At 39.1% G+C, this 24,496-nt stretch overlaps 1 protein-coding gene across 3 annotated transcripts in view; it reads right to left on the bottom strand.

The window, feature by feature from the left end:
* Positions 1-1,257: 1,257 nt before the first annotated feature.
* LOC121037024 (cytochrome P450 2C41-like) overlaps positions 1,258-24,496 on the bottom strand; it is a 38,962-nt gene continuing 15,723 nt past the window's right edge. For all 3 annotated transcript variants that reach the window (XM_040485917.1, XM_040485919.1, XM_040485918.1), the window contains 3 exons: positions 12,680-12,867; positions 3,934-4,075; positions 1,258-1,630 (listed from right to left, as the gene is read on the bottom strand). In XM_040485917.1, coding sequence (XP_040341851.1) covers positions 1,449-1,630; positions 3,934-4,075; positions 12,680-12,867 — 512 coding nt within the window. In that variant the 3' untranslated portion in view covers positions 1,258-1,448. The remainder of the gene's footprint in view (positions 1,631-3,933; positions 4,076-12,679; positions 12,868-24,496) is intronic.

Genomic DNA, 24,496 nt, shown 5'->3' with positions numbered 1-24,496 from the left:
GATGAGCAGGCAAAAGGTTAAATAGATTTCATTTCCTACATTTAAAGCCATAAGAAAACAAAAGATGAAAATTATTGGACTTGTATATGATGTTCCGTTGTCTATGTTTTAGATAAAGCCTTTTTTTCTTTTAAATGTTTATTTAGAGAGAGAGAGGGCCCAGGTGAGTGGGGGAGGGGCATAGAGAGAGTGAGAGAGAGAATCCCAAGCAGGCTCTGCACTGTCAGCGCAGAGCCCGATGCGAGACTCAATCCCACAAACCATGAGATCATGACCTGAGCTGAGACTGAGTCAGATACTCAACTGACTGAGCCACAGAGGAGGCCCAATAAAGTGTTCAGATAAAGATTTTAGGATCATGGCATCACACTGCCATCACCCTTATGTTAGGTATAAAACAATGTGGTGGAGAGCAGAAAAAGATTATCTAGAGACGCCTTCCAGGGATTTTGTTCGAGGTTGGTGAGAAAAAAAATGACACATAGAAAAAGTGATTAGGGGCACCTGGGTGGCTCAGTCAGTTAAGTGTCTGACTTCAGCTCAGGTCATGATCCTACAGTTGGTGAGTTCGAGCCCCACATCAGGCTCTGTGCTGACAGCTCAGAGCCTGGAGCCTGTGACTCCCTCTCTCTCTCTGCCCCTTCCCTCAACATACTGTCTCTCTCTGTCTCTCAAAAAGTGAATAAATGTTAAAAAATTTAAAAAAAAGAAAAGAAAAATTGACTAGCAATATGAAAGCATATGTTAATAGTTGACTCTAAGTTTGAAACACAAAGTAGTAAGAGCATGTCAAATCTTTGGTGTTCATAGTGGCACCAAAGCAGAGGAATGAATTTTAATGGTAATTATTCCTTCCTCCCTATTGCTGATCTTCCATTACCCGGCTCCTGGACACAACTCTGCTCACTTTCAAATCCAAGCCTCAAGTAACCCTAGGTGACATGTAGCCCAAAGAGCTTTTCTGCACTCTCCCCCTTTGCTCCTCTCTGTACTTATCAGTTTGAGGACCAGTGTGGCCTCTTTGAACTTTATTTTTTTCCAATTATTACCTGTATCATGCAAGGAAAAGTCTAAGAACTGGGTCAGCAAATAATAGTGCTTTCTATTTAGAACATGGAGAGGATAGATGGCTATGTGTTAGCCATTTTGCTTTGTTTCACAGTGATAACATAGTAATAGCCCAATATTTGATAATTATTAGCATACGTGGTGGCAAATATAAGAGTTATTGAGTATAAAGAACAGCACGGCACGGCATTTGTGAAATGAAATTCTGGAAACTCTCCTTTAATTGAGGTTGGATGTTCAGTGGGTGTGGAGGCAATGGGGAAATATGAGGCAAGAGGTCAGAGAAAGCATCCCTAGTCGTGAGAAGAAGGCGGGTGACACCCAAGAGGAGGAGGAGTTATAGACAACAGCACAGTAGTGGCTAGATGGCCTGCCCTTCCTCACAAAGGAACAAAGCAAATCTTGTAGGGGGGTGGGATATGTCCAAACCCACTGGCAACTGGGGTGGTGTCAAGGTCCTTTATGTCGACCACAGGTTTCAGGGTAAAATTTTGTAAAATGGAGGTCAGGAATAAAAACAGCTCCATACGGGCCAGGCTTTCTCCCACACAAATCCGTTTTCCTGAAAATAACAAACACAAGGGATTTGTTTCTTGAATATTATGTTTTGAACTGTCACAAGAAGTATGTCACAAAGAGTATTTGCTGAATGGCTGAACCGATGGAGAGCTGGCAGGAAGGGTCGAGGGACAGATGGATAGAAGGATGGGAACACCTGCTATTCACGTAGTGTCTTAATGGGAACCCTTCATTCAACAAATATCTATTGAGCATTAGGTCTACATCAAACACTTCATTATGTATTCCCATATTATAACTGCACTTTTCACATTTCCAGTTTCCATAAATCTTTGTAGAAACACACCCACTTGTCCAAGTGCATTGGAGGGAGGAGGACTGAGAGAAGGGAACTCATAAACCTGTGTCTCCCTTTCTACCTCTGGCACAAAATTTAGACAAAGTTTTTCTCCTTCATGTGATTTCAGAGGCACATATCTAAATGTGTCCTCTCTTGGAACGCCTGGGGAAGCTCAGTTGGTTAAGCGAACGACTCTTGATTTCAGCTCAGGTCACAATCTCAGAGTTTGTGGGATCGAGCTCTGCATAGGATCCGACCTGACAGCATGGAGACTGCTTGGGATTCTCTCTCTCTGCCCCTTCCTAATTCACACACATGTGTGCTCTCTCTCTCAAGATAAACATTTTTAAAAAATAAAAAAATGTGTCACTTTCTCACTTTAAAATATTAATTTTTTTAAATGTTTATTTATTTTTGAGACAGAGATAGAGCGCGAGTAGGGGAGGGCAGAGAGAGAGGGAGACACAGAATCTGAAACAAGCTCCAGGTTCTGAGCTGTCAGCACAGAGCCCGATGAGGGGCTCGAACCCATGAACCGTGAGATCACGACCTGAGCCGAAGTTGGACGCTTAACCGACTGAGCCACCCAGGTGCCCCTCACTTTAAATTATTAAATGCCTCCCTGATCTGTCTTATGAGATGATGTCAAATGGGTTGAACTGGCCCTCCACATTCTGTTCCCAGTCTGATGAGCCATAACCCTCCTTCCATCCTTCATATCTCTACTCTTGGTTCTAGCCATACCAACTCTTCATCGATCTCCAATATACTGTGAAGTTTCGAGCTGTATCTCCTGCTGTTCCCTTTGGTTAAGGCGCACTTCTCTTATACTTCTTCCAGGACCTATGTCTCATGTCATTTCCTCTTTATAATCTTTGTGATCCCCTTGGGAAGTACAGTCTTGCCCTCTCTGGGTTTCCTCAGAATCTTATTCATTCTTCAGTTAAAGCATGGATCATCACCTTGAATCTCGATTCTCTGTTTATTTCTTTTTCTGCCATGCTAAAATGTGTGTTTCCTTGTAGGGAAAGCTCAGTCTTTGACATCTTGGTATGTATGGCGTAAGACCCAAAGTAGGCATCAAAAGCTGTCAGATAAATAAAGGTGACTCTGTGGCCAGAGATTCAGAACACACACTGTAGATGTAGACACCCAAGATCCGAAATCTCTGATCTTGAGCAGAGGAATATCAGGTGCTTTGGAACTACTGCAGGGTATTGTGCCACTTGTTCAAGGTTTCCTTAATGCCACAGCTAGTTGGCACGTTCCGACTGCCCTGATCTATTGAAATGCCCTGCTCCTAAAGTCCACTCTCTAAAAGTGCCCTTCCTTCTCTTCTTTCCCTTGCTGCCTGTCCCCTGAGAGGCAGCACAAATTGCCTTTCTGCTATCAGAACGTTGCTTATTCCACTTTATGCCTCATAAAGTGATCAGGAAGCAGGCGGCTTCCTCCTCTGGTCTCCTGAGCAGCCTGTGCTTTCCTCTTCCACAACACCAGTCTCACTGGATTACAACGACCTATTTTCTAATCTGTTTCCCTAATTAGGATGTGAGCCCTTTTGGTGCCCATTCTGTGCTTGTGGATACTTGTAACCCTGGAGCCCACTCTGGGGAGTGGGGGATATCACATAGAAAATACTTAACTCAAAGTTGAGGAGTTATATTCCTTTTTCATGGCAGTGAGTAAAGTCTAAATGAGTTTCACCTGCTAAGAGGAGCTCTTGGTAGCTGTGTGATCTATCTAGAGGCTTCTGCCTCTAGATATAGATATAGATATAGGTTCAATGAACCTATATTCACTTTGGAAGAACTGGGTCACCAAGCCAAAATTCTAATAATGGGACTGTATAGTGAGTGGGGGAAAGTGCATGGGCATTGGGAGTTATGCTTCCGGTCATGGACAAAGAACAATTCTATTCATCCCAGACTAGGCACCATGTAAGTTTCTACGGATCACCCAAAAATATCTTGCCCCCTTCAGTACCTATGGAAATTAATTTTTATTACCTGCTGAGAAAACCATGAAGTAGTCACTCTTCTTAAAGTTGCCACTATCATCCAGGAAATGGGCAGGGTCAAATGTCTCTGGGTTGGGAAATTCTTTGTCATCACGTAGCACAGAAGTCAGTGATATTAGTACACTTGTGCCCTGGAATGAACAGATGAAGACAAACTTTATTATAAAGAAGTCGTGGAGCTGGAAGAAATGTTGCATATCACTTAGTTCACTCTTTTGATCTATACGTGAGGAATCCCAGGTCCAAAAAAGGCAATGGCATTTCTAGTCAGACACACCAAGTAATAAACAGGGATGAGATTAAGACCAGTGCTAGTAAGGTTGCTAAAGTAGCCTCCCAATAGGATTTGAAATGCTGAGTGCTTAGTTACTTGGGTACCAGACCTCTGAATCCCCTCTACTGATCACTATCTTTGGACGATGGTGTAGCTCCCACCCTCTGCTCTATTTCGTCACTTTGGTTTTCAAACATCTCACGTGGACTATGGTTTAAAATGGAAGCTTCTGGCATCCAAATTGGCAAGGAAGAAGTCAAACTTTCACTCTTTGAAGATGACATGATTTTCTATATGGAAAACCTAAAAGACTCTACCAAAAAACTGCTAGAACTGATACATAAATTCAGCAAAGTTGTAGGATATAAAATCAATGTACAGAAATCTGTGGCATTTCTATATACCAATAATGAAGCAACAGAAGAGAAATCAAGGAATTGATCTCATTTACAATTGGATCAAAAACCATAAGATACCTAGGAATAAACCTAATCAAAGAGCTAAAATATTTGTATGCTGAAAACTGTAAGATGCTTATGAAACTGAAGAAGACACAAAGAAATGGAAAAACATCCCATGCTCATGGATTGGAAAAACACATATTATGAAAATGTCTATACTGCCCAAGGCATTCTACATGTTCAGTGTAATCTCTATCTAAATAACACCACCATTTTTCACAGAGCTAGAACAAACAATTCTAAAATCTGTATAAAACCAGAAAAGACCCCAAATAGCCAAAGCAATATTGAAAAAGAAAACCAAAGCTGGAGGCATCCCAATTCTGGACTTCAAGCTATGTTACAAAGATGTAATTATCAAGACAGTATGGTACAGACAGAAAAACAGACACATAGATCAATGGAACAGAATAGAAAGCCCAGAAATGGACCCACAAATGTATATGGCCAACTTATTTTCAACAAAGCAGGACAGAATATCCAATGGAAAAAAAGACAGTCTCTTCAACAAATGGTGCTGGGAAAAGTGGAGGGTGACATGCAAAAGAGTGAACCTGGACCACTTTCTTATAACATACACAAAAATAAATTCCAAAGATGAAAAACCTAGATGTAAGACAGGAAATCATCAAAATCCTAGAGAAGAAAACAGGCAGCAACCTCTCTAACCTCAGTCACAGCAACTTCCTACTAGACACGTCTCTGGAGGCAAGGGAAACAAAAGCAAAAATGAACTACTGGAACCTCATCAAGATAAAAGGCTTCTGCACAGTGAAGGAAACAATCAATAAAACTAAAAGGCAACTGATGGAATGGGAGAAGATATTTGCAAATTACTTTTCAGATAAAGGGTTAGTATTCAAAATCTGTAAGAAACAGGCAGAAGACATGAATAGATACTTTTCCAAAGAAGACATCCAGATGGCTAACAGACACATGAAAAGATGTTCAATATCACTCATCATCAGGGAAATACAAATCAAAACCACACTGAGATACCAACTCACACCTGTCAGAGTGGCTAAAATGAACAACTCAGGAAACAACAGATGTTGGTGAGGATGTGGAGAAAGGGGAACCCTCTTGCATTGTTGGTGGGAATACAAACTGGTGCTGCCACTCTGGAAAACAGTAGGGAGTTTCCTCAAAAAGTTTATTTGTTTAAATGTTTATTTATATTTTTGTTTATTTTTGAGTGGGGGAGGGGTAGAGAGAGAGAGGGAAACAGAATCTGAAGCAGGCTCAAGGCTCTGAGTTGTCAGCACAGAGCCCAATGTAGGGCTTGAACCCACAAACCGTGAGACCATGACCTGAGTTGAAGTACAACACTTAACCGACTGAGCCACCCAGGTGCCCCATGGAAGATACCTCCTTAATAAATGACTACCTTAGCATCACCAATAATGATATAAATTGATATTACATGTCTCTAGCCAAAACGTAATTCACTGGGACGTACACAACATCACGTATGTAATGTTCTTCCCCAAAACACAGAACTTGAATCTAGTCTAAAAAAACAAAAACAAAAACAAAAACAAAATCACACAGGGCTTCTGGGTGCTTCAGTCGATTGAGCATCTGACTCTTGGTTTCAGCTCAGGTCATGATCGCAGGGTCATGGGATAGAGCCCTATGTCAGGCTCCGTGCTGAGCATGGAGCCTGCTGAAGATTCTCTCCCTCTGCCCCTTTCCCCTGCTCACATGCTCTCTCTTTTTCTCAAAAAAAAAAAAAAAAAAAAAAAAAACAAAAAACCACACCAAAAACAAAAACAAAAAAATCATACAAAACCAGACTGAGGAATATTTTACATGACAACTATCCTGGACTCTTCAATAGTGTATTGAAATGAAATAAATAAAAGAAAAGGAACTGTTCTTTATAAAAGGGGCGTAAAGGGACCGATAATAAAATTGTATATTTATTCCTTTATTAGATACTAGATGCCCCCTCAAAAAAAGCTATAAAAGATACTTTGGGGGGGGCACCTGGGTGGCTCAGTTGGTTAAGCATCTGACTTCAACCCAGGTCTTGATCTCACAGTTTGAGTTCAAGCCCCGCATTGGGCTCTCTGCCATCAGCATGAAGCCTGCTTGAGATTCTCTATCTCCCTCTGCCCCTCCCACGCTGGCATTCTAACCATCTCTCAAAAATAAACAAACATTAAAAAAAAAAAAAAGATATTTTAGGATAACTGAAAACATCTATAGCTATATTTTAGATAAAGTTATTGTATATATGATAATTCTTTGAGTGTGAATGCTATTACTGCTATGCAGAAGCCCTTGTTCTTAAAAGACACATATGAAATATTTAGGTGTTAAGTGTGATAGATAGATCAATGGATACAGATAAATATGTACTTAAAATATAGATGTATACACATTTTCATATGTATTATTTATATAAACATAAAACATTATATACCATTGTGTGTGTTTAAATGATACTGAGATTTTTTTTATTTTTTAAATTCAAAATTGGAAGGAAGTTCCATCCTCTAAGTTTATCATATTTAAGGTCTATAATTTTGTTTTCAATATTATTGCCTTGTGCATTTTAAGACAAGTAATATGTGGAAGTGTTACTTTAAGATTTAAAAAGCAAGTGTATTTTCAATAAATGGTGCTGGAACAAGTGGGTGTCCCTAACAAAAGGAATGAAGTATAAACTACTTCACGCTATAAGTGAAAATGAATTTTAAATGGATCGCAGACCTAAATACAAAAGCTAAGAGCATAAAACTTGTAGAAGAAAAGATAAGAGCAAATGTTTGGGAACCTGTGTTGGCAAAAAATTTTCCAGATAGGACACAGAAGCACGAGTCAAAAGAGAAATAACTGATAAATTGGATTCATCAAAATTCAAAACTTCTGCTCTTTGAAAGACATTCTTTGGAGGAAAGAAAGAAAGAAAGAAAGAAAGAAAGAAAGAAAGAAAGAAAGAAAGAGGAAGGTAGGAAGGAAGGAAGAAAAGGAAAGAAGAAAAAAGCAAGCAAGCAAGCCCTTTACAGATTGAGAGTGAATATTAGCAACACTTACATGTAATAAAAGACTTGTGTACACAATATATAAAGGATTGCAATAATTAAATAAGACAAATGACCCAATACAAAATAGGAATATAATTTGAGAACTCGACCAAAGAATATAGATGAATAGTCAATCAATACATGAAGAGAAGCCCAACATCATTATCCATCCAGAAAATAGAAATAAAACAAAATGTGACGTCACTACATAACCACTTATAGTACCTAAAATTTAAAAACACCAACAATGTGGCACCTGGGTGGCTCAGTAAGTTAAGAACCCAATTCTTGAGTTTGGCTCAGGTCATGATCTCACAGTCGTGAGTTCAAACACTGCATCAGGCTCCGCACTGACAGCACGGAGTGTGCTTGGGATTCTCTCTCTCTCTCTCTCTCTCTCTGCCCCTCCCTCGCTCATGTTCTCCCTCCCTCCCTCCCTCTCTCTAAAAATAAATAAATAAACATTAAAAAAAAAAAAAAGGACCATCAATGGCAAGTGATGGAAGGTACCTGAAGCAATTGGAACTCTCACACATTGCTAGCAGGAATGTAAAATATCACAGCCACATTTAGAAAATATTTGATGGTTTTTTATAAAGTTAAACAGGTAAGCAAAAGTCCCACTCCTAAGCATTCACCCAAAAGAAATGAAAATTTATATCCACACAAAAACCTGTATGCAAATGTTCACAGCACTTTTATTCAAATAGTCTCAAACTGGAAACAACCCAAATACCCATCAAGTAGTGAATGGATAAACAATTTGTGGTACTCTGTAGGATAGAAAATCATTCATCAAAAAAAAGAACAAATTAATGATAAGTGCAATAACAAAGTGCAATAAATCTCAAATACATTCTGTCACATAAAAAAGATAAAGGCTTATTTATATTGATTACAAGTTATTCTATTTATGTCACATTCTATTACATTGCATTCTTGAAAAGGCAAAACCGTAGAACCAAAAACAGATCAGTGGTTACCAAGAGTTGGAACTGGGGGAAGTGGATTGATTTTAAAAGGAGAATGAGGGAACTTTTTTGAGATGACAGAAATGTTTTACATCTTGGTTGTGGTGGTAGTTACTTGACTTCACATATTGGTCAGAACTCATTAGACTTTACCCTTAAAAATGTGAATTTTCTTTTGTATAACTTATACCTCAAGTTAAAAATAGAGGAATGCACTAAGTCACAAAAAGCACATATGGTGAAAAGTAGGTCTCCCTCCCATGTAAATACTTTCCAAAAACAACTATTCACAACGAGTGATATGTCCTTCCAGGGAATATGCCCTTCCAGAGAGAATATATATATATCAGGCAAATAAATCTACATGTTTATTCGGCCTATCACCTTCTTCTTCTTCTTCTTCTTTTTCTTTTTATCAAATGACAAGCATCCACTACATCTTGATTTTTTTTAATTTTACTTGAATTTGAGAAGCACAGCAGGAATTTTATTAGAAATTCTAGAATCATTGATGAAAATCATCTCAAGATGCAGTGCTTCCATACATGCATTGCTTAGCCTTCTAAACAAGATATGATTTGAAAGTGCATTTAGCCTTACTTAGAGGCAACGATGTCATTGTCATGCTTTAGTACTTGTTTCATAAAAAGAAATAAAAATCTTATTTTTTATTTAATAAAATAATTTGGTACTGGCCCATATCAACACATGTACATCTGCCTTATTCATGCTATAGAATATGAATGTATCATTACACTACTGATGAACATTTAGATAGTTAAGAATATTTTTTTAGGGGCACCTGTGTAGCTCAGTTGGCTAAGCATCTGACTCTTGATTTTGGCTCAGGTCATGACCCAGGGTTGTAGGATCAAGCCCCATGTTGGGCTCAGTGCTGAGCATGGAGCCTGCTTAAGATATTCTCTCTCTCTCTCTCTCTCTCTCTCTCTCTCTCCCTCTCCCTCTCCCTCTCCCTCTCCCTCTCAGAAACAAAAACAGAATGCTTTTATTATAAACAGTGATGCAAGGACACATTTTTTGAACATTCCTCTGTTAGCACTTGTAGTAGATACCAAGAATTATAATTCTTGCGTTATAAGATTCTATATTTTATTTCTGATAGATATTGCCAAAATGTCCTCCAAAAAAGATGTAGTTATCTACAATCCTGCCACTGGTGATTGAAAGTGCTCATTTACACACTCCCTCACCAATACAACATTTTCTCAGCCTTTGACTTCATCAGTCTAATAAGTAAAAATGGTCATAGTTTTAGCTTGTATTTTGTATATGTTACCTGGTTGAATTCTTGCAACATTCTAGTGATGTAAAGGTCAGTGCTATCAACAGCTTACAAATGAGAAAACCAAGGCACATAGGATTAAGAAATTTATTCAAGATTATAGTAAAGGGTAACCGAGCCAGAGTTTATACAGAGGTTATCCTCTTGAATTTATCTCCTGCTGCCTTGCATTTCAAATATCTACTTGAGTTTTCCATTTTTAGGATACGGTTGGCAGAAGAAAGTGCCTGGTTCATTTAGAAAACCCAGAAGAGAAATAGCCCTCTCTGCACAAGTGTCACTTCTTTCACCCTTCTGCCCTAAGCATGCAACTGTGATTCTGACGAGGCATTTTCCTGGCTGGGAAATAACCTGAAAGCCAGATGAAGCCCAAATGGTTTTCTGCAACTCAGAGGAAGTCATCCCTCTCCCAAAGGTTTTTTGTTTGTTTAATATGTAAATCCATGTCTTTTAAAAATTATTTTAGAGAGAGAGAGAAAGCATGGGTGTGCACATGCTAGTGGATGAGAGGGGCAAAGGGAGACAGATTCCTAAGCAGGCTTGACCTCAGCGTGGAGGGGGATGCGGGGCTCAATCCCAAGACCCTAGGATCATGACCTGAGCTGAAATCAAGAGTCGGACGCTCAACCGACTGAGCCACCCAGGTACCCCAAAGTGTTTTTTTTATGTATTTTTTTTAGTAGTCTCTACACCCAATGTGGGGCTTGAACTCACAATCCCAAGATCAAGAGTCGCATGCTCTACCGACTGAGCCAGCCATGCGCCAGCCCTCCAAAGTTGTTTTTATTAACCATTTCAAAGTTATATACAGCATGACTATTTTAGCTTATTTTTCTACATCAGCTCAACAAATATAAACATTTGTTTTCATGAAAGTATAAATACACAATCCTTCATCTGAACCTCCTGAGGCCTAATGTGTTTTCAAATTAAGTACTGTTTGATGATTTTAGAAAGGTATTATGATGTATATGCCATAAATTTTAAAATACTCCCAATAATGTGGTATCATATAATCAAACACATTGATACCTCTTTAGCATGAATATTCACATGCTAAATATTCACATGAATATTCACACAAAGTGCATCAATAAGGAATATATAGATTGATTCACTTCAGTTCAAGATTCTGGCCACTGAAAGAAATTGCACTTCGATTTATTTTTAATTTTCTGAGTTTTTAATATTGCAGAATAAAGGTTTTAACATAAAGTTTCAAGTATTAAAAACAACAACAACAACAACTTAGATCGGTTCTGTCCAACACAGTAGCCTTGAGTGATCCATGATTATTTATATTTAAATTAAAGCTCATTGCAAGTATATAAAATTTAAAGTTCAAGTATTAATTATTAAAACAAATATTGGGGCACCTGGGTGGCTCAGTTGGTTAAGCATCTGACTTCGGCACAGGTCATGATCTCACTACTTGTGAGTTCAAGCCCCGCTTCAGATTCTGTGTCTCCATCTCTCTCTGTCCCTCCCCTGTTTGCTCTCTGTCTCTGTCTCTGTCTCTGTCTCTGTCTCTCTCTCTCAAAAATAAATAAACATTAAAAAATATACATTAAACCAGGTTGAAGAATTCTGTGTATAGAAATTACAAATAAATCCACAAATTATTAGCAATAAGTCAATTTGGAAAGGTTGCTAGATGTAAGGTCATCAAGATAATAAAATCAAGTATATTTCCATATAACAAAAAAAGTAGAAAAGGCATTTTAAAAATTATACAATCTATAGTAACATCAAAAATACCACTCATCTAGGAAAAACCTAATAGATATACAAGCCACTGCACTGAAAATATTGAAAAAATTAAAGAAAGTCCAAATAAATTGGGAGAATATGCCATATCCATGAATTGAAAGATTCAAGATACCAACATGTCAATTCTTTCTAAATTATTTTATTATCACCCTGATAAAAATCACAGCCAAATGCTTTGGATTATTGACAAACTGATACTCAAATTTGTTTGGAAATGTAAACAGCTAAGAGTAGCCAAAACAATATTAAAGAAGCAGAACAAATTTGGAAGACTTACACAGCCAAATACCAAAACCTGCCATAAAAGTATGTAGCCTCAGTAGGGCGCCTGGGTGTCTCGGTCGGTTAAGCGTCCGACTCTTGATTTCGTTCAGGTCATGATTTCATGGTTCGTGAGGTCACAATCTCATGGTTCATGAGTTTAAGCCCTGCATAGGGTTCTGCACTGGCAGCGTGGAGCCTGCTTGGGATTCTCTCTCCTCTCTGCCCCTCCCCCACTCACGCTGTCTCTCTCTCTCTCTCTTAAAATAAATAAATAGGGGCGCCTGGGTGGCTCAGTCAGTTAAACGTCCGACTTAGGATCAGGTCATGATCTCATGGTTTGTGAGTTCGAGCCCCCTATCGGGTTCTGTGCTGACGGCTCAGAGCCTGGATTCTGCTTCTTATTCTGTGTCTCCCTCTCTCTCTGTCCCTTCCATGCTCATGCTCTGTCTTTCTCTGTCTCTCAATAACAAATAAACATTACAAAATTTAAAAAAATAAAATAAATAAACTTTAAAACTGGAAACAACACAAAATCCATCAAGCTGCCACATATATGAGTTTTGCACCTTTCTCATCTTGTATTGGTAGAGGACTGAGCCAATAGTGAGAACAGGGGAACTTCAAGAGCACTAAAGTCAGTGTAGGAGAAATATCTCTTACCTTGGGGATGACATAGTTTCTGAATTTAATGTCACGGGTCACTGCATGTGGCAGGTTGACTGGGATAAGGTCAATGAACCTCTGGATCTCATGCAACACTGCATTCATGTAGGGCATGTGGCTCCTGTCCTGCATGCAGGGGCTCCGGTGTCTGCCAATTACATGGCCAATCTCTTCCTGGATTTTAGCTGATAAAACACAAATAAGACTGATGAAAAAAGTGAAAAATGCATAGACATTTGCATGCCAACTCAGGTTATCTGAACACTTTGAAGGTATTCCAACATCATCACAAACATCGGCTATGTGCCCAGAAGTACATCTGAGAGAGAGTTGCCGTAATATTGACACATATGACTCCAGACAAGCTAGGCTTTGAGATCAATCTGTGCACACCTATGATAAGCATAGGTTAATAGTACATTTTAACTCAAGAAATCACTGTCCTCAAAGAAAGGAAAACAGGGATTAAGTATTTTTTTCATATCAAAATAATGTTTTAAAAATCAAATTCTATAACTGATGTATATGTATGTATGGTTTGTGTGACTGTATGTATGTTGTATGTGTATAGTTATTTGCACCTTACAATGATATCTTCTCTCATCCTCACATTTCCCAAAGGTTTGAGATTTTGAAAGATTTGAAAGATTCTAGCAGTTTCTTCTGAAATTTATGCTTCACGTTTCTAAATATTGACTATTCCTATTTCTCAACTTACTAATTTTTTATTTTTTTCTTTATTCTATTTTTATTTCTTTATTTTTAAGTAGGTTTCATGCCCAGCACAGAGCCCAACGCAGGGCTTGAACTCATGACCATGAGGATCAAGACCTGAGCTGAGATCAAGAGCAGGACGCTTAACTGACTGAGCCACCCAAGTGCCCCCACAACTTACTCATTTTTAGACAATGTCTAATGATGTTCCGGTAAGAGAGCAGGACTTATGTTTCAACCCCCACCCCATACAAAATGCACACATCCACAGACAGATACATACACACACATGCTTCCCCTTGTTCCATTTTCCCCAATAGATTCATATAATTTCTGATTATCTCAATATTCATTGTTTATATTATGACTATAATAAATATTACATAAGTGTGACAACTATGATTATGTTTCATTTTTTGTACATTCTTGGTTTTATTTGTACATTCTTTGCTTATTTCAATTCCTACTTTTTAGATGCTAATTTAGAATTATGGCAACTGCTCAGGTAGATGTTTCAAACTCCTAGTAATAATTTTTCTAATTACTGGTAAACCTCAAATAACTGATCCTTTCTCTTTTCTTCTTGGGTATGTCCTCTCACATCTGCTTTGTCCACCTAGTCCAATTTGAAATGGATATTTTCTAAGCCTGGTGCCCAGTACATTCTCACTTCCATTCTCCTACATGGGACCTCCTGATTCCTGGAGCCTACGACTTCCTCTGACTTGATTTCAGACGTCTGCATAGAGCATACACTCTAGTATATTTTTTTTAATTAAAAAACTTATTTTATTTTATTTTTTTTTATGTTTATTTACTTTTCAGAGAGAGACAGAGATAGAGTGTGAGCAAAGGAGGGTCATAGAGAGAGGGAGACACAGAATCTGAAGCAGGCTCCGGGCTCTGAGCTATCTGCACAGAGCCTGACGCAGGGCTCAAACCCACAAACTGCAAGATCATGACCTGAGCTGAAGTCAGAGGCTTAACTGACTGAGCCACCCAGGCGCCCCTAATTAAAAAAAATTTTTTAAAGCAATCTCTATACCCAAAGTGGGGCTCAAACTTATAACCCTGATATCAAGAGACACATGTTCTACTGACTGAGCCAGTGTATTTCTAAGAAAATAAAATCAGAGGGTAAGTTTTTTGCCAACTTGTAGATCTGAAAATATCCTTTAATACTCAGGATATAGTTGCTCTTGAGAATTCTAATGCCATACAGTACTTGATTTATCTCTGAAAGTTTTTATGAATTTTTCTTTAATCATGGTGTTCTGCAATTCCATGACCCTCTGTCTTAGGAAGGATATTATTATTTCATTCACTTTGCTGGGAATTTGGTGAGAATTTTCTGTCTAGATGGCAGAAGAGGGAGGTCTTTTCTCTGGAGTTGTTCATTCTCTGAGGTCTGTATCTGGCTGCTGAATTTTAGGAAGAGGATAGAGAAAGGAGCTAAGGGTCTCAGAATTCAAGTAGACTATTACTTAGTCTTTCTTTTTCAGCCCTACACTTCACTCTTTCTCTGTCTCTGCCAAGTGTCCCTGAGGGCAAGGTCTCTTAGGTTCAGTTTCTCTAGAGAGTGAGCTCCCTTTTCTGTGGAGGGAAAACAGTTACCTGCTAAGAGAAGTTGTAGCAGGTAGCTAGGCAGGGAGAGCCTCCTGTTTTCTACTCCAGTCTCCCTCTACCTTTCTTGAGATTTGGTTCTTTCAATACTGAGCCTTATGTAGTTGTAGGGGCTTGTTTTCCCAGACTAAATCTTCCTTCTTTGACATTTAGCTTACAACTTCAATCTCCCTCCTGAGACGGTTATCAGCCCTCCATTCACTCTCTATGCTTTAGAAATTTGTTGAAGATTTGATAGCTGTTTTGCTGTGCTTCTCTTCTCCAACTGAAACAGTAGTGCTCATTTATAATTAATTTATCATCATTTCAATGGGATTCTGATTCAGAAAACCATGTGTATAACTGATCTGCTGTGCACAACCAGAATATTCTTGAAGTTTTAAAAACATTTTTTAAGTTGTTCTTAGTTCGCAAAAGATAAAAACTATTGACCCAAAAAGAAATTGTTTTCACAAACACCATTTTTCTGGACTCAGACTTCTAAAATAATAAAATTCCTTTAGAAGTGTGATAAGAAAAGGCTAATATTCCTGATGAACACAGATCAAATTCTCAAAAAAACAAAAACAAAAACAAAACAACAAAAAACCCTAACAAACTGACTTCAACAGCACCCTGGAAGGATCATACACCATGATCAAGCTTGATTTATTACTGGGATGCCTGGGTGGTTCAAAATACTCAAAAAGATAAATATGATACACTGTATTAACAGAATGAAAGATAAAAATGATATAACCATGTCAGTAGATGCAGAAAAAGCATTTGACAAAGTTTAACATCCTTTCATGATTAAAAAAATTCTCAACAAATTACATATAAAAGGAATGAACCTCAATATAATAAAGGCCATACATGACAAGCCAAGGACAACATCATACTCAGTGGTGAAATGCTGAAAGTTTTCTCCTTTAAGATTAGGAACAAGACAAGGATGCCTACACTTGCCACTTTTATTCAACATAGTACTGGATTAGCCTGAGCAATTAAACAAGAAAAATAAATAAAAGGCATCCATACTGAACAGAAAGAAGTTAAATGGTGTCTGTTTGCAGATGACATGATCTTATATATAGAAAATCCTACAGACTTCACCAAAAATTGTTGGAATAAACAAATTCAGTAAAGTAGAAAGATATAACTCAATATATAAAAATCAGTTGTGTTTCTATACACTAACAATGATCTATCTGAAAGAGAAATTAGACAATTCCATTTACAATGGCATCAAAAAGAATAAAATGCGGGAGGAGGGAAGATGGCGGCGTAGGAGGACGCTGGGCTCACCGCGCGTCCTGCTGATCACTTAGATTCCACCTACACCTGCCTAAATAACCCAGAAAACCACCAGAGGATTAGCAGAACGGAGTCGCCGGAGCCAAGCGCAGACGAGAGGCCCACGGAAGAGGGTAGGAAGGGCGGCGAGGCGGTGCGCGCTCCACGGACTGGCGGGAGGGAGCCGGGGCGGAGGGGCGGCTCGCCGGCCAAGCAGAGCCCCCGAGTCTGGCTTGCAAAAAGCGGAGGGGCCTGACGGACTGTGTTCCGACAGCAAGCGCGACTTAGCGGCTGGGAGGTCATAAGTTAACAGCTCTGCGCAGAAAGCGGGAAGGCTGGAGGACACAGGGAAGGAAAGCTGCTGAGCCCCCGGACGACAGAGCTCAGTTTGGTGGGGAACAAAGGCGCTCGCCAGCGCCATCTTCCCCGCCCATCCCCCAGCCAAAATCCCAAAGAGAACCAGTTCCTGCCAGGGAACTTGCTCCCTCCGCGCAAACACCCAACTCTGCGCTTCTGCGGAGCCAAACCTCCGGCAGCGGATCTGACTCCCTGCTGCTGCCACAGGGCCCCTCCTGAAGTGGATCACCTAAGGAGAAGCAAGCTAAGCCTGCCCCTCCTGCCCCTGTGCACCTTGCCTACCCACCCCAGCTAAGACGCCAGATCCCCAGCATCACAAGCCTGGCAGTGTGCAAGTAGCCCAGACAGGCCACCCCACCCCACAGTGAATCCCGCCCCTAGGAGAGGGGAAGAGAAGGCACGCACCAGTCTGACTGTGGCCCCAGCGGTGGGCTGGGGGCAGACATCAGGTCTGACTGCGGCTTCGCCCACCAACTCCAGCTATACACCACAGCACAGGGGAAGTGCCCTGCAGGTCCTCACCACGCCAGGGACTATCCAAAATGACCAAGCGGAAGAATTCCCCTCAGAAGAATCTCCAGGAAATAACAACAGCTAATGAGCTGATCAAAAAGGATTTAAATAATATAACAGAAAGTGAATTTAGAATAATAGTCATAAAATTAATCGCTGGGCTTGAAAACAGTATAGCTGACAGCAGAGAATCTCTTGCTACAGAGATCAAGGGACTAAGGAACAGTCACGAGGAGCTGAAAAACGCTTTAAATGAAATGCATAACAAAATGGAAACCACCACAGCTCGGATTGAAGAGGCAGAAGAGAGAATAGGTGAACTAGAAGATAAAGTTATGGAAAAAGAGGAAGCTGAGAAAAAGAGAGATAAAAAAATCCAGGAGTATGAGGGGAAAATTAGAGAACTAAGTGATACACTAAAAAGAAATAATATACGCATCATTGGTATCCCAGAGGAGGAAGAGAGAGGGAAAGGTGCTGAAGGGGTACTTGAAGAAATAATAGCTGAGAACTTCCCTGAACTGGGGAAGGAAAAAGGCATTGAAATCCAAGAGGCACAGAGAACTCCCTTCAGACGTAACTTGAATCGATCTTCTGCACGACATATCATAGTGAAACTGGCAAAATACAAGGATAAAGAGAAAATTCTGAAAGCAGCAAGGGGTAAACGTGCCCTCACATATAAAGGGAGACCTATAAGACTTGTGACTGATCTCTCTTTTGAAACTTGGCAGGCCAGAAAGAGTTGGCACGAGATTTTCAGTTTGCTAGACAGAAAAAATATGCAGCCGAGAATCCTTTATCCAGCAAGCCTGTCATTTAGAATAGAAGGAGAGATAAAGGTCTTCCCAAACAAACAAAAACTGAAGGAATTTGTCACCACTAAACCAGCCCTACAAGAGATCCTAAGGGGGACCCTGTGAGACAAAGTACCAGAGACGTCACTACAAGCATAAAACATACAGACATCACAATGACTCTAAACCCATATCTTTCTATAATAACACTGAATGTAAATGGATTAAATGTGCCAACCAAAAGACATAGGGTATCAGAATGGATAAAAAAACAAGACCCATCTATTTGCTGTCTACAAGAGACTCATTTTAGACCTGAGGACACCTTTAGATTGAGAGTGAGGGGATGGAGAACTATTTATCATGCTACTGGAAGCCAAAAGAAAGCTGGAGTAGCCATACTTATATCCGACAAACTAGACTTTAAATTAAAGGCTGTAACAAGAGATGAAGAAGGACATTATATAATAGTGACAGGGTCTATCCATCAGGAAGAGCTAACAATTATAAATGTCTATGCGCCGAATACCGGAGCGCCCAAATATATAAAACAATTACTCATAAACACAAGCAACCTTATTGATAAGAATGTGGTAATTGCAGGGGACTTTAACACCCCACTTACAGAAATGGATAGATCATCTAGACACACGGTCAATAAAGAAACAAGGGCCCTGAATGAGACATTGGATCAGATGGACTTGACAGATATATTTAGAACTCTGCATCCCAAAGCAACAGAATATACTTTCTTCTCGAGTGCACATGGAACATTCTCCAAGATAGATCATATACTGGGTCACAAAACAGCCCTTCATAAGTTTACAAGAATTGAAATCATACCATGCATACTTTCAGACCACAATGCTATGAAGCTTGAAATCAACCACAGAAAAAAGTCTGGAAAACCTCCAAAAGCATGGAGGTTAAAGAACACCCTACTAACGAATGAGTGGGTCAACCAGGCAATTCGAGAAGAAATTAAAAAATATATGGAAACAAACGAAAATGAAAATACAACAATCCAAACGCTTTGGGACGCAGCGAAGGCAGTCCTGAGAGGAAAATACATTGCAATCCAGGCCTATCTCAAGAAACAAGAAAAATCCCAAATACAAAATCTAACGGCACACCTAAAGGAAATAGAAGCAGAACAGCAAAGGCAGCCTAAACCCAGCAGAAGAAGAGAAATAATAAAGATCAGAGCAGAAATAAACAATATAGAATATAAAAAAACTGTAGAGCAGATCAACGAAACCAAGAGTTGGTTTTTTGAAAAAATAAACAAAATTGACAAACCTCTAGCCAGGCTTCTCAAAAAGAAACGGGAGATGACCCAAATAGATAAAATCATGAATGAAAATGGAATGATTACAACCAATCCCTCAGAGATACAAACAATTATCAGGGAATACTATGAAAAATTATATGGCAACAAATTGGACAACCTGGAAGAAATGGACAAATTCCTGAACACCCACACTCTTCCAAAACTCAATCAGGAGGAAATAGAAAGCTTGAACAGACCCATAACCAGCGAAGAAATTGAATCGGTTATCAAAAATCTCCCAACAAATAAGAGTCCAGGACCAGATGGCTTCCCAGGGGAGTTCTACCAGACGTTTAAAGCAGAGATAATACCTATCCTTCTCAAGCTATTCCAAGAAATAGAAAGGGAAGGAAAACTTCCAGACTCATTCTATGAAGCCAGTATTACTTTGATTCCTAAACCAGACAGAGACCCAGTAAAAAAAGAGAACTACAGGCCAATATCCCTGATGAATATGGATGCCAAAATTCTCAATAAGATACTAGCAAATCGAATTCAACGGCATATAAAAAGAATTGTTCACCATGATCAAGTGGGATTCATTCCTGGGATGCAGGGCTGGTTCAACATTCGCAAATCAATCAACGTGATACATCACATTAACCAAAAAAAAGAGAAAAACCATATGATCCTGTCAATCGATGCAGAAAAGGCCTTTGACAAAATCCAGCACCCTTTCTTAATAAAAACCCTTGAGAAAGTCGGGATAGAAGGAACATACTTAAAGATCATAAAAGCCATTTATGAAAAGCCTACAGCTAACATCATCCTCAACGGGGAAAAACTGAGAGCTTTTTCCCTGAGATCAGGAACACGACAGGGATGCCCACTCTCACCGCTGTTGTTTAACATAGTGCTGGAAGTTCTAGCATCAGCAATCAGACAACAAAAGGAAATCAAAGGCATCAAAATTGGCAAAGATGAAGTCAAGCTTTCGCTTTTTGCAGATGACATGATATTATACATGGAAAATCCAACAGACTCCACCAAAAGTCTGCTAGAACTGATACATGAATTCAGCAAAGTTGCAGGATACAAAATCAATGTACAGAAATCAGTTGCATTCTTATACACTAACAATGAAGTAACAGAAAGACAAATAAGGAAACTGATCCCATTCACAATTGCACCAAGAAGCATAAAATACCTAGGAATAAATCTAACCAAAGATGTAAAGGATCTGTATGCTGAAAACTATAGAAAGCTTATGAAGGTAATTGAAGAAGATTTAAAGAAATGGAAAGACATTCCCTGCTCATGGATTGGAAGAATAAATATTGTCAAAATGTCAATACTACCCAAAGCTATCTACACATTCAATGCAATCCCAATTAAAATTGCACCAGCATTCTTCTCGAAACTAGAACAAGCAATCCTAAAATTCATATGGAACCACAAAAGGCCCCGAATAGCCAAAGTAATTTTGAAGAAGAAGACCAAAGCAGGAGGCATCACAATCCCGGACTTTAGCCTCTACTACAAAGCTGTCATCATCAAGACAGCATGGTATTGGCACAAAAACAGACACATAGACCAATGGAATAGAATAGAAACCCCAGAACTAGACCCACAAACGTATGGCCAACTCATCTTTGACAAAGCAGGAAAGAACATCCAATGGAAAAAAGACAGTCTCTTTAACAAATGGTGCTGGGAGAACTGGACAGCAACATACAGAAGGTTGAAACTAGACCACTTTCTCACACCATTCACAAAAATAAACTCAAAATGGATCAAGGACCTGAATGTGAGACAGGAAACCATCAAAACCTTAGAGGAGAAAGCAGGAAAAGACCTCTCTGACCTCAGCCGTAGCAATCTCTTACTCGACACATCCCCAAAGGCAAGGGAATTAAAAGCAAAAGTGAATTACTGGGACCTTATGAAGATAAAAAGCTTCTGCACAGCAAAGGAAACAACCAACAAAACTAAAAGGCAACCAATGGAATGGGAAAAGATATTTGCAAATGACATATCGGACAAAGGGCTAGTCTCCAAAATCTATAAAGAGCTCACCAAACTCCACACCCGAAAAGCAAATAACCCAGTGAAGAAATGGGCAGAAAACATGAATAGACACTTCTCTAAAGAAGACATCCGGATGGCCAACAGGCACATGAAAAGATGTTCAGCGTCGCTCCTTATCAGGGAAATACAAATCAAAACCACACTCAGATATCACCTCACGCCAGTCAGAGTGGCCAAAATGAACAAATCAGGAGACTATAGATGCTGGAGAGGATGTGGAGAAACGGGAACCCTCTTGCACTGTTGGTGGGAATGCAAATTGGTGCAGCCGCTCTGGAAAGCAGTGTGGAGGTTCCTCAGAAAATTAAAAATAGACCTACCCTATGACCCAGCAATAGCACTGCTGGGAATTTATCCAAGGGACACAGGAGTGCTGATGCATAGGGGCACTTGTACCCCAATGTTCATAGCAGCACTCTCAACAATAGCCAAATTATGGAAAGAGCCTAAATGTCCATCAACTGATGAATGGATAAAGAAATTGTGGTTTATATACACAATGGAATACTACGTGGCAATGAGAAAAAATGAAATATGGCCTTTTGTAGCAACGTGGATGGAACTGGAGAGTGTGATGCTAAGTGAAATAAGCCATACAGAGAAAGACAGATACCATATGGTTTCACTCTTATGTGGATCCTGAGAAACTTGACAGGAACCCATGGGGGAGGGGAAGGAAAAAAAAAAAAAAAGAGGTTAGAGTGGGAGAGAGCCAAAGCATAAGAGACTGTTGAGAACTGAGAGCAAACTGAGGGTTGATGGGGGGTGGGAGGGAGGAGAGGGTGGGTGATGGGTATTGAGGAGGGCACCTTTTGGGATGAGCACTGGGTGTTGTATGGAAACCAATTTGACAATAAATTTCATATATAAATAAAAAAAATAAATAAAAAAAACAAAAAGAATAAAATGCTTAGTAACAAATTTAACCAAAGAGGTGAAAGATATATACACTGAAAACTATAGAACATTGATTAAAAAATTGAAGAGGACACAATTAAATGGAAAGATATCCTGTGGTCATGGATTAGAAGAATTAATATTGTTAAAGTGCCTATATTAACTAAAGTAATCTACTCCAGTGTAATCCTTACCAAAATTCCAATGACATTTTTCACAAAAACAGAAAAAGAAATCCTAAAGTTCATACTAAACCACAGAAGACCCTGAATAGACAAAGCAGTCTTGAGAAAAAAGAACAGAGCTGGAGGTACCGTGCTTTCTGATTTCAAGCCCTATTACAAAGCTACAGTAATCAAAACGGGAGAATACAGGGGCACCTGGCTGGCTCAGTCAGTAGAGCATGAGACTCTTGATCTCGGGATTGTGAGTTTGGGCCCCACATAGGGCTTAAAGTTTACTCAAAAACAACAACAACAACAAAGGAAACAATCAATAAAATGAAAAGGTAACCTATGGAATAGAAGAAAACATTTGCAAAGCATGTATCTGATGAGGGATTAATATTCAAAATACATAAGGAACTCATACTGCTCAATAGCAAAAAATTAACAACCTAAAATAAAAAAGACCTGAATACACATTTTTCCAAAGAAGACATACAAATGGCCTGTGGGTATATGAAAAGGTACTGAATATCAGGGACGTGTTGATCAAAACCACAGTGAAATATCACTTTACATCTGTTAGTATGGCTATTATCAAAAAGACAGGAGATAAAAAATATTAGTAAGAATGCAGAAAAAAAGAGAACCCTGTAAACTGATGACAGGAATGTAAATTGGTACGGCAATTATAGAAAACAGTAGAGAGGTTGCTGAAAAAATTAAAACCTGAACTAACATTGATCCAACAATTCTACTTCTGGGCATATATCCACAGAAAAGGAAATCAGTATCTCAAGAGATCTCTGCACTCTCATGTTCATTGCAGCATTATTCACAATAGCCAAGATATGGAAAAACCTAAGTGTTCATTGATAGATGAATAAAGAAAAGGATGGGGCGCCTGGGTGGCGCAGTCGGTTAGGCGTCCGACTTCAGCCAGGTCACGATCTCGCGGTCCGTGAGTTCGAGCCCCGCGTCGGGCTCTGGGCTGATGGCTCAGAGCCTGGAGCCTGTTTCCAATTCTGTGTCTCCCTCTCTCTCTGCCCCTCGCCCGTTCATGCTCTGTCTCTCTCTGTCCCAAAAATAAATAAACATTGAAAAAAAAATTTTTTTTTTTAAAAAGAAAAGGATAACAACAGAATATTATTTAGCCAATAAAGAATAAAATCTGGCATTTGCAACAACATGGATGAAACTAAAGGATACTACACTAAGTAAATATGCCAGACACAAAAAGACAAATACTGCATGATCTCACATATATGTGGAATCTAAAAAAGTCAAATTCATAGAAGCAGCAAGTAGAATGGTGGCTGCCAGAGGCTGGGGGTGGGGGAAATGGAGAGATATTGGTCAAAGGGTTCAAACTTTTAAAATGAATAAATTTGGGTGTCTAATGTACAACATGGTGACTGTGATTAATACTGTATTGTACACTTGAAATTTGCTAAGAGAGTAGATATTAAGAGTTGTCACCATACCCTCCTCCTCCAAAAGGTAACTATGTGAGGTGGTAAATATGTTAATCAGCTTGATTGTGGTAATCATTTCACAATGTACATGTATATGAAATCATCACATTATATACTATAAGTATATACAATTTTTACTTGTTAATTATACCTCAATAAGGTGGAAAAATATAGTTGTTTAAAAAGGAAAAAAATGGGGTGCCTGGGTGTCTCAGTCGGTTAAGTGTCTAACTCTTGATCTCAGCTCAGGTCTTGATCTCAGGGTTGTGAGTTCAAGCCCCGCATTGGGCTCTGCTTTGGGCATGGAGCCTACTTAAAAACAAACAAAGTTAAAAAAAAATTAAAAGGGAAAAACAATCCTTTAAACCACATTGTGTCTAAATAGCATGTATCTTTTATAAATCTAACCTTTTAAAATACTTCCCAGACTGGAAATTTTCTCAGGCCATCTTACTAAGTTTCTGCTATACTTCAACAAACAGTTCCCATCTTCCCTACCTTACCATTAGAAAACTGCATATTCAGAATATTTCCCTTCCCTTCCCTTCTTTCTTTTCTTTTTTTTCTTTCTTTCCTTTCTTTCTTTTCTTTTCTTTTCTTTCTTTCTTTCTTTCTTTCTTTCTTTCTTTCTTTCTTTCTTT

This window comes from Herpailurus yagouaroundi, unplaced genomic scaffold, assembly GCF_014898765.1.
Source record: "Herpailurus yagouaroundi ecotype Mexico unplaced genomic scaffold, PumYag 163, whole genome shotgun sequence".
Lineage (NCBI taxonomy): Eukaryota > Metazoa > Chordata > Mammalia > Carnivora > Felidae > Herpailurus > Herpailurus yagouaroundi.
Note: the sequence above shows the minus strand (reverse complement) of the source record. Positions and strands in the feature narration are given on the sequence as shown.